Source organism: Tachypleus tridentatus, chromosome 3 (genome assembly GCF_004210375.1).
Source record: "Tachypleus tridentatus isolate NWPU-2018 chromosome 3, ASM421037v1, whole genome shotgun sequence".
Taxonomy (NCBI): Eukaryota; Metazoa; Arthropoda; class Merostomata; order Xiphosura; family Limulidae; genus Tachypleus; species Tachypleus tridentatus.
The window spans coordinates 42,936,814-42,948,599 of NC_134827.1; the positions used below are offsets into that span (position 1 = coordinate 42,936,814).

The 11,786-nt window shown below is 32.8% G+C and overlaps 1 protein-coding gene across 4 annotated transcripts in view; it reads right to left on the reverse strand.

The window, feature by feature from the left end:
- Positions 1-10,945, reverse strand: part of LOC143246773 (tRNA (guanine(10)-N(2))-methyltransferase TRMT11-like) — a 42,685-nt gene extending 31,740 nt beyond the window's left edge. For 2 of the 4 annotated variants that reach the window (XM_076493914.1, XM_076493913.1), the window contains exons 1-5: positions 10,807-10,945; positions 9,845-9,910; positions 5,556-5,616; positions 2,710-2,791; positions 4-96 (exon numbers count right to left, since the gene is read on the reverse strand). In XM_076493914.1, the coding sequence (XP_076350029.1) occupies positions 4-96; positions 2,710-2,791; positions 5,556-5,616; positions 9,845-9,869 (261 nt within the window). In that variant the 5' untranslated portion in view covers positions 9,870-9,910; positions 10,807-10,945. Of the gene's footprint in view, positions 1-3; positions 97-2,709; positions 2,792-5,555; positions 5,627-9,844; positions 9,911-10,806 lie in introns of all 4 variants that reach the window. The other 2 variants (XM_076493911.1, XM_076493910.1) reach the window with 1 other exon arrangement.
- Between the last annotated feature and the right edge of the window lie 841 nt (positions 10,946-11,786).

The following is an 11,786-nucleotide window of genomic DNA, read 5'->3' on the forward strand; positions in this document are numbered from 1 at the left end:
TACCTCTATACGATTGACTTTATCAGTTCTTGAAATCTTTTTACCAAACGTTTCTACTTCAACTTTGAAAGACTTATCAGGATGACAGAATGGCTCCTTCAAAAATAAACTAATAGATTATTATTTCAAGTTAAACATAAGTCCATTATAGTATCATTACCATGAAAAAAAAATTTAATATACCAATATGTATATCATATACACACACTGCTGGCCAAAATCTTAAGGCCAATGAACATAAAGAAAAAATATGCATTTGTTAGACTCAACCACTTATTTAAGTAGAGCTTTGAAAGATGAAAATAAAAAAGGGAAAATAAAAATAAAAAACCTTTTTAGTATTTAATAGGGAGAATGTGAAAACTATGAAATTACCCTAAATACTAGCTGATCAAAAGTGTGAGACCATACCAAAAAGAAGTCCCAAACAGGGTAGGAAATGCCCAACAAGAGAACTCAGTAATGAGATGCACGGCCATCATTGCGAACAACTTCAAACATTCGCTTTGGCATGGTTGATATAAGCATTTGCAGAAGGCTAGCTGGAATGTTATTCCAAGTGGTGAAAATGGCTTCACGAAGATCATGCACTGTTTGGAATTGACGTCCATTTCTATAGACTTTCCTTGCCATCCACCCCCAAACATTTTCAATGGGGTTCAGTTCTGGCAAACATGTTGGATGGTCCAAAAGAATCACGTTACTCGCCATGTAAAAGTCCTTTGTCCTGCAGGCATTGTGGATTGCAGAATTGTCCTGCTGAAAGATCCAGTCATTTCCACACAAGTGAGGGCCTTCAGTCAATAAGGATACTCTCTCCAACATGCCAATGTAGTTAGCTGCTGTTTGATGCCCCTGTATAACATGAAGCTTCATTGTTCCATGGAAGGAGAAAGAACCCCAGATCATGATGGAACCTCCTCCACTGTGTCATGTAGAAAATGTCTCCGGTGGGATATCCTTATGATGCCAGTAATGTTGGAAGCCATCTGGACCATCCAGATTAAATTTTTTCTCATCAGAGAACAAAACCTTCTTCCACTTTTCTATATCCCATGTTTGGTGCTTCTTAGCAAAGTTTAACCGAGCTGTTTCATGGTGCGGAAGGAGGCATGGCCTTTGAAGACGTTTACGGTTTATAAAGCCTTTATCTTGTAGATGCTGTCTTATTGTTCTTGAGCTACATTCTGCATAAGTAAGGGCCTTAATCTGGTTCGACGATCGGCTAGTGTCTTGCCGAACAACCCGTCGAATCCTCCTGCTCAATGGCTGTGAAATTTTCTTTGGCCAACCACTTCAAATTCTTGTTCTGTATTCCTCAGGGTTTTTTAAGAAATTTGCAACAGCAGTTTTACGATGCCCAATTTCACTAGCAATGGCACATTGAGAAATACCTTGCTTCTGCAGCTCGACAATTCTGCCATGTTCAAACTCTGTCAACTTTTTATTTAGCCTCTGAACGTTTTTACCAAATGTAACACAGGAGATGTCGACAATGCTAATGCTTGAATACAAATGACTAAATTTCGTTAAGTGTTTACTGATTAACGCTTCATTTCAGTATGGTATTAAACTTTTGACCAACTAGTATTTAGGTTAATTTCATAGTGTTCACATTTTCCCTATTAAATGCTAAAAAAGTTTGTTTTTTTTATTTTCCCTTTTCTTATTTTCATCTTTCAAAGCTCTACTCAAAGAAAAAATATGCATTTTGTATTGTTAGACTCAACCACTTATTTATGTTCATTGGCCTTAAGATTTTGGCCAGCAGTGTATATATACAGATGTATATGTAGAAGACATAATATGCCAATTTAATTTTGCATGCACATTAATAGACCTTAATATATATGTATGTCAGGTTTATATATGTAAACAAAACTAATGTGTGGTGCACACAACTAAATATACCAATCCTGGTTTATACACTAATACATAACTAACTACAAATGTCTAATCTATTCAAAAATATACCAGTATACCACCAGTTGGTCTGCAAGGTGTGTCAACCTTTACTGTTGAGACTATGTCATCCAAACATCTCCAATATAAGTGTACACACAAGTTGAAATGCACGTGTGAAATTATTATAAATATATTACTTCAATATACTCTAAAACAGTATCACTTGCATGCATTCAACAATAAATTAAAATACACTGTACAGCTATACAACAGATGTTTCTCACACATGCACTACAATGTATTAAAAGTCTGTTAACACATGCACTATAATATATTAAAAGTCTGTTAACATATGCACTACAATGTATTAAAAGTCTGTTAACACATGCACTACAATGTATTAAAAGTCTGTTAACATATGCACTACAACGTATTAACGTTAACACATGCACTACAATGTATTAAAAGTCTGTTAACACATGCACTACAATGTATTAAAAGTCTGTTAACACATGCACTACAATGTATTAAAAGTCTGTTAACATATGCACTACAATGTATTAACGTTAACATATGCACTACAACGTATTAACGTTAACACATGCACTACAATGTATTAAAAGTCTGTTAACACATGCACTACAATGTATTAAAAGTCTGTTAACATATGCACTATAACGTATTAATGTTAACACATGCACTACAATGTATGCTCTGCTACCAAGTTCCACTAATAATCTGTGCACTGAACAGTTAAACTATAGATACTTAACACTATGAATCTCAAGGTATTGTAATACTTACTATATTTTCCAAAGAAACTTGTTTTAACTCTGTATGAAGTTCTTGGTATGTAGCACCTTGGCCCCACAATTTGAAAGCTGATCTAAAAATATAGCCATGTTCAAAACATTGAAATATTTAATTAACAGAACTTTTAGTTTAGAACAACTTGTAAATAAGATCTAAGATTGGTTAAAATAAGGACTGAATATCTTGCCACATGTAACATTCAGAGAATTTAAACATTCCAAAAAATTATTTAACTTTCAAATTTTACAAACAAATATGTTCAAGGAGGAAGAAACAGATCTTACTACAACTTAATTATTCTAGAATTCATAACCAAACTATCACACATCCAAGAAAATCAGCAGTGTTCTTAACGCACTGTCAATTATACACCACAGGATATCAGCAGTTAGTTGAGACACTTTCTGTTATACACCACAGAATGTCAGCAGTTTGTTGAGTCATTTCCTATTATACACCATAGAATGTCAGCAGTTAGTTGAGACACTTTCTGTTATACACCACAGAATGTCAGCAGTTTGTTGAGACATTTCCTATTATACACCACAGAATGTCAGAAGTTTGTTGAGACACTTCCTATTATACACCACAGAATGTCAGAAGTTTGTTGAGACACTTCCTATTATACACCATAGAATGTCAGCAGTTAGTTGAGACACTTTCTGTTATACACCACAGAATGTCAGCAGTTTGTTGAGACACTTTCTGTTATACATCACAGAATGTCAGATGTTTGTTGAGACACTTCCTATTATACACCACAGAATGTCAGAAGTTTGTTGAGACACTTCCTGTTATACACCACAGAATGTCAGAAGTTTGTTGAGACACTTCCTATTATACACCACAGAATGTCAGAAGTTTGTTGAGACACTTCCTGTTATACACCACAGAATGTCAGCAGTTTGTTAAGACACTTCCTATTATACACCACAGAATGTCAGCAGTTTTTGAGACACTTCCTGTTATACACCACAGAATGTCAGCAGTTTGTTAAGACACTTCCTATTATACACTACAGAATGTCAGCAGTTTTTGAGACACTTTCTGTTATACACCACAGAATGTCAGCAGTTTTTGAGACACTTTCTGTTATACACCACAGAATGTCAGAAGTTTGTTGAGACACTTCCTATTATATACCACAGAATGTCAGAAGTCTGTTGAGACACTTTCTGTTATACACCACAGAATGTCAGAAGTTTGTTGAGACACTTCCTATTATACACCACAGAATGTCAGCAGTTTAACTGACACACTTTCTGTTATACACCACAAAATGTCATCAGTTTGTTGAGACACTTCCTATTATATACCACAGGATGTCAGCAGTTTGTTGAGACACTTCCTATTATACACCACAGAATGTCAGCAGTTTGTTGAGACACTTTCTGTTATACACCACAGAATGTCAGCAGTTTGTTGAGACACTTCCTATTATATACCAGTTAACATGTTCTTATTTATCTAGAGCTTGTGTCTAATTTATCTAAAAACTCAACGTACTTACGCTGTCTTACCTAATTAACACTGTTCTAATTTATCTAACAAATCTATGTAATTGTGTTGTCTTACCTAATTAACACTGTTCTAATTTATCTAACAAATCTACGTACTTACGCTGTCTTACCTAATTAACACTGTTCTAATTTATCTAACAAATCTACGTACTCACACTGTCTTACCTAATTAACACTGTTCTAATTTATCTAACAAATCTACGTACTTACACTGTCTTACCTAATTAACACTGTTCTAATTTATCTAACAAATCTATGTAATTGTGTTGTCTTACCTAATTAACATTGTTCTAATTCATCTAACAAATCTACGTAATTGTGTTGTCTTACCTAATTAACATTGTTCTAATTCATCTAACAAATCTACGTAATTGTGTTGTCTTACCTAATTAACACTGTCCTAATTTATCTAACAAATCAATGTACTTACACTGTCTTACCTAATTAACACTGTTCTAATTTATCTAACAAATCTATGTAATTGTGTTGTCTTACCTAATTAACATTGTTCTAATTTATCTAACAAATATACGTAATTGTGTTGTCTTACCTAATTAACATTGTTCTAATTCATCTAACAAATCTACGTAATTGTGTTGTCTTACCTAATTAACACTGTTCTAATTTATCCAACAAATCTACGTAATTGTGTTGTCTTACCTAATTAACACTGTCCTAATTTATCTAACAAATCAATGTACTTACACTGTCTTACCTAATTAACACTGTTCTAATTTATCTAACAAATCTATGTAATTGTGTTGTCTTACCTAATTAACATTGTTCTAATTTATCTAACAAATATAATGCAATTGTGTTGTCTTACCTAATTAACATTGTTCTAATTCATCTAACAAATCTACGTAATTGTGTTGTCTTACCTAATTAACACTGTTCTAATTTATCCAACAAATCTACGTAATTGTGTTGTCTTACCTAATTAACATTGTTCTAATTTATCTAACAAATCTACGTAATTGTGTTAGCTTACCTAATTAACACTGTCCTAATTTATCTAACAAATCAATGTACTTACACTGTCTTACCTAATTAACACTATTCTATTTTATCTAACAAATCAATGTACGTACACTGTCTTACCTAATTAATACTGTTCTAATTTATCTAACAAATCAACGTACTTACACTGTCTTACCTAAATAATACTGTTCTAATTTATCTAACAAATCTACGTACTTACACTGTCTTACCTAATTAACACTGTTCTAATTTATCTAACAAATCAACGTACTTACACTGTCTTACCGAAATAACACTGTTCTAATTTATCTAACAAATCTACATGTGTTGTCTTACCTAATTAACACTGTTCTTGACATCAGTTTCTTCACATCCTGTTCTTCTCTAAACTGCACAACTAAAAAAGGCTTACATGATAAAATAAAAGATCTCTGTTTAAGAACCATTTCAATCTACATGACATACATAACGTTAGCAATGATATCACAAATAACTGTCTTCATAATATAAGTTTTAATATTTACTTCAAAAAACAACAATTTTAAAATCTAGAAAATTTTAATTTAACATATAGTCAACAGGGTAAACAGCCAGCATAAACAGATTCTATTCCATGTTGTTAATCAACTAAGATGAAATTTAGCACAAACTCACAAAAATAACAGTAAAAATACCATTTATAGTTTCAAATAATACTCAATAATATATACTCTTCAAAAAATAAATGCAAAAGGGATATTTTTGTTATTTTAAAGAGAAATATATGTAATAACGTTACAAGCTCAGAATATGTGATATTACACGTGTTAAGGCACTGATTGTCAGACCAAAATGACAATAAAAGTTGTGCACTTTGAAAACGGAAGCAAACATCGAATTTTTTGCCAAAACTCATGCGTGTCTAATAAATTTGTTTGAGAGATCTGCATGTTTTCCAAGTGCAACATGTGCAAAATCCCTATAAAAGTAACGGGTTCTCGGTTTCCATAGCTCAGTGTTAAGCCACCGACATGCAATACAGTTACGCCAAGACTGACTGAAGCACAATGCAACAACGCCATTGGTCGCTTGGAAGCAGGTGAATCTCGATCAGATGTTGCCAGAGCTGTGAATGTCCACCCAAGCACCATCACAAGGCTATGGAATCGTCACCAACAACATGGATCAACTTGTGACCATCCACGATCTGGCAGACCTCGTGTGACCACGCCCTCACAAGATCGCTACATCCGATTACGTCACCTTCAGGATAGGACCACCACTGCGACGTCTACTGCCTCAACCATACCAGGGCTGCGTAGGATTTCCGATCAGACCGTACTTAACCGTCGATGAGATTCTTAGGCCCCTTGTGCAACCCATCATGGTGAACATCAACGACGTTTTTCAACATGACAACGTCTGTTCTCACACAGCCTGACTCACCGTCTTCTTGAGACACCACAACATCAACGTTCTTCCCTTGCCCTCCAGATCACCAGATTTAAACACCATCGAACATCTTTGGGACGAGTTGGACAGACGTCTGCGACGGCAACAACCTCAACCGCAGACGCTACCTCAGCTTGCAGCAGCTTTGCAGGCTGAGTGGACAGCCATTCCACAGGATGTGATTCGTCATCTCATCGCTTCCATGGGCAGGAGATACCAAGCAGTTATTGATGCTCACGGGGGGCGTACTCGTTGGTTGTTCAGCAGTGAATGTGCAAAGTTTCACACGTGTCATACAGAACTACCCGGAATAAACTTGTTAACAATATGTCTCAAATTTTGCCTTTTGCGTTTCTTTTTTTGAAGAGTATACAAATGATGAGAGAAACTGTATGTGATGGTGAAAAAAATTAAATTGTACATATATTAATACCATGGAACTGTTGTATCAGGTTGACTTAAATTGTACATATATAAATACTAGAGAATAAACTTTTGTATCAGGTTGTGTTACATTGTACATATATTAATACCATGGAATTGTTGTATCACGTTGACTTACATTGTACATATATTAACACTAGAGAATAAACTGTTGTATCAGGTTGACTTACATTGTACATATATTAATACTATGGAACTGTTGTATCAGGTTGACTTACATTGTACATATATTAATACCATGGAACTGTTGTATCACATTGACTTACATTGTACATATATTAATACTAGAGAATAAACTGTTGTATCAGATTGACTTACACTGCACATTAATACCATAGAACAAACTGTTGTATCAGGTTCACTTACATTGCACATTAATACTATAGAACAAACTGTTGTATCAGGTTGACTTACATTGCACATTAATACTATAGAACAAACTATTGTATCAGGTGACTTACATTGTACATTAATACTATAGAACAAACTGTTGTATTAGGTTGACTTACACTGCACATTAATACTATAGAACAAACTATTGTATCAGGTGACTTACATTGTACATTAATACTATAGAACAAACTATTGTATCAGGTGACTTACACTGCACATTAATACTATAGAAAAAAACTGTTGGGTCGGGTTGTGTTACATTGTACATTAATACTATAGGACAAACTGTTGTATCAGGTGACTTAGATTGTACATCAATACAATAGAACAAACTATTGTATCAGGTTGACTTACATTGCACATTAATACTATAGAACAAACTGTTGTATCAGGTGACTTACATTGTACATTAATACTATAGAACAAACTATTGTATCAGGTTGACTTACATTGCACATTAATACTATAGAACAAACTGTTGTATCAGGTGACTTACATTGTACATTAATACTATAGAACAAACTATTGTATCACGTTGACTTACATTGCACATTAATACTATAGAAAAAACTGTTGGGTCGGGTTGTGTTACATTGTACATTAATACTATAGGACAAACTGTTGTATCAGGTGACTTACATTGTACATTAATACTATAGAACAAACTATTGTATCAGGTTGACTTACATTGCACATTAATACTATAGAACAAACTGTTGTATCAGGTGACTTACATTGTACATTAATACTATAGAACAAACTATTGTATCAGGTTGACTTACATTGCACATTAATACTATAGAACAAACTGTTGTATCAGGTGACTTACATTGTACATTAATACTATAGAACAAACTATTGTATCACGTTGACTTACATTGCACATTAATACTATAGAACAAACTGTTGTATCAGGTGACTTACATTGCACATTAATACTATAGAACAAACTGTTGTATCAGGTGACTTACATTGCACATTAATACTATAGAACAAACTATTGTATCAGGTTGACTTATATTGCACATTAATACTATAGAACAAACTATTGTATCAGGTGACTTACATTGCACATTAATACTATAGAACAAACTATTGTATCAGGTGACTTACATTGCACATTAATACTATAGAACAAACTGTTGTATCAGGTTGACTTACACTGAACACATATTAATATTCTTAGAGCTGAGCCAACCACAGTATCTTGTTTCTCTGTGATTGGCTTACAGTTTTCATATATTAATGGTAATATGAAAACACATAAAGTTCAAGAAATCAATTTAAAACAAAAATGTAATAATACAGAAGTGGTTCTGAAAACGGTCAAGAGGAACTACACTATTTGTGAATACAGAAGTGGTTCTAAGCTACATATCTCACCAACATTCTTTTTTACCACCTTAGCTAGGCTGATAAGAACCAAAATAGCTTTGCACAACTTATCTGATAATAGTACAAGAACTATTTGTGTTTCATAAATTAATACATCCTTAAGTTCTTGAAGGCAAGGAGTAAGTCCTCCACTATCAAATGTCATTTAGAAATCTAGATAAGTGCCTACTAGGTGCTGATTACAACATAAAAGTACCAGTAGTAATTTATTTAAACCCCTAAATACATTGTATAACAACAGAATGAGACACTGTTTTTGCTTAGTCAAAGAAAACAAACACTAGCACCAACTGCTTGAACCCTAATAACATTGTAAAAGTGAACTGGTTACTTCTTTAATGCCTATTTGATGGTTTATTACTAGATCTAACCTTGCTGTTCAATAAATGGCTTTCAAGGTATTATAAACTCTGGACAACTTTCTTATGTTTCAATTTTTATTACACAACAAAATCTCTCAACACCTAACTGAAAAAACAGGTCCTCAGAATCAGCTACTAAGAAATCCAAAATATCATCTCAATATCAGTAATTCATTAACACTTCCATAAACTATGATTTTTTGTTACAGAAAGTTATTTCCATAAAGATAATAAAAAAATTAAAAATAATTTATAAAAGTCACACTCAACATTTCTAAATCAGTAATTAATGAATAATTTACACGTATTTCACATCAAAAACTGTGTACTGTTGTTAACTCAACATTTCTAAATTAGTAATTAATAAATAATTTACAAGTATTTCACATCAAAAACTGTGTACTGTTGTTAACTCAACATTTCTAAATTAGTAATTAATGAATAATTTACACGTATGTCACATCACGAACTGTGTACTGTTGCTAAGTGAATAAAACTATTATATTAAACAGTATTATGTATGTTCTGTGACTGTAGATGTAAAGTTGTGAAATACATATTAAAAGAATGAAACACACAATTCACTTCATCTAATATTACCTTTTCTGACGGTTGTTCTATCCATGAGATGTCAATTTGAAACAATGAAGCAATTGAGACAATTTCCTGAAACAGTAAGAAATACTTATCTTTAAATCTTTTTAGGATAACACAAGAAACAGTAAGTCATCACTAAAAACGACATCAAACTAATTAAAAAGAAGAGGACATGACAGAAAACATGACAGTAGTTTAACATTAAAAATAAATTAACAACTTATTTACAATTTAAAATATACTAAGCACTTAACATCTCACACTAATTTGTTAGAACAATTCCTTCTGTGTATTTCTAGTTTCAACTTCTCTTTGCTAAATTTGAAACTAAAACTTATGAGTGTAAGTAAAATACATCGTCTTTTCTTGTGTAATGAATTTGTGAATGACAAATTTAATGTTTCTTTGCATTTGTAAAAAAAAATAATGTTTCAAATACATAACAAAATGTAAAATGATTGTGACCTAGCTAACGTTAAAACATGCAACTGTACATGAAACAAATTTCAATATTTTTTTCTTAAACACTTCCTGCAAAAATTCTGTATTTAGAATATTATTACTAACTGAAAAACCAATTACTGCCTTTTTCATTATACAATCACTTAAATTTCAATAACTAAAAAAAACCAACAAACATCATAGCATCCAACAGCTAAACAAATTAGTTTTTGTGTTTCTTCATGCCCAGGAGAGGATGTGCAGTGTAGCTAGATGACAGATGTAAACTTAAAACATATATGTTAGCCTTGCTTATCCTAGTTTCACAACAACTCACAAATTTATTTCAGCAAATATATGCACCATATTGGTATTATCTTTGCAACAGTAAATTCTGTAACAACACATCAATGCACAATGGGCCTCTTTATTATTAGTAGTTGTATTACAACATATACCATCAATCAATTCTCTTCTAAAAGTGAAAAATAAAACATAAATAAATGTTCGATTTAAAAACCTACCGAAAGTCTAAAATTAACATGCTCATTAACACACCATAAAAGATATCTTTTATTTACAGAAGCATCTGAAAAAGACATGTTAAATTCAAAATTAGTCAGACCTCGATCGAAAATGAATGTGCGACACCACTGCCATCTGCAAAGAACATTTGTAGTATATTTTTACAGCAACGTGACAAAGACCAAATAAATAATTCTTATTTACAATTTCTGTCTACAGGTGCTGTTTGTTTATTTGGTGATGTCGAGAAAACCGACTTGTAGAGAAATATATATGCAGAAACGGCTCGTTTGGGTTGAGAAAATATTTTACGTAGAAGAGCGAACAACGTTTCGATCTTCTTCGGTCATCGTCAAGTTGAAACGTTGTTCGCTCTTCTACGTAAAATATTTTATCAACCCAAACGAGCCGTTTTTGCATATATGTTTGTTTATTTGTTGCATTTCGCATAAAGCTAATAAAAGGCTACACGCGCTAGTCGTTCCTAATGTTATTGTTTCCTATCTCTAAATTATTAGATTAGGACACGAAGAGAATGTGCATTCAGTAAACTGAAAATATTCTCTATGTGATGAAAAAGTTCGTCAGGTGGTGGTATTACGAATACGTGGTTCGAATTTGTTTCTTTTCTGTTGCATTTTGTATAGATAAAGTACGTCTCTACTCCATCTTAAAATTCTGTTGTGTCATAAGTCTCTGATTTAAGTCTTGCAATGAGAACTTTGTCTTCCATATTTAATTTGCTTGTGATTGTAGTGCCAGGTTTAGTTTTTTTTTAATACCAGCCGTGATTCATTTTCTTATACTATTCCCCGTAAGTTTCTTCTATAGAAGGGGTTTCTAATTTAAGAGTGCCCGAGGGCCACAACTATATTCATAAGTCTTGAGACGAGCGTCATGACATTTTTATCAAATGAGGGCTTGTTAATGTATTACGTAACACAAAATAAAGAGTAAATCGATCCATGGTAGGGTTAAT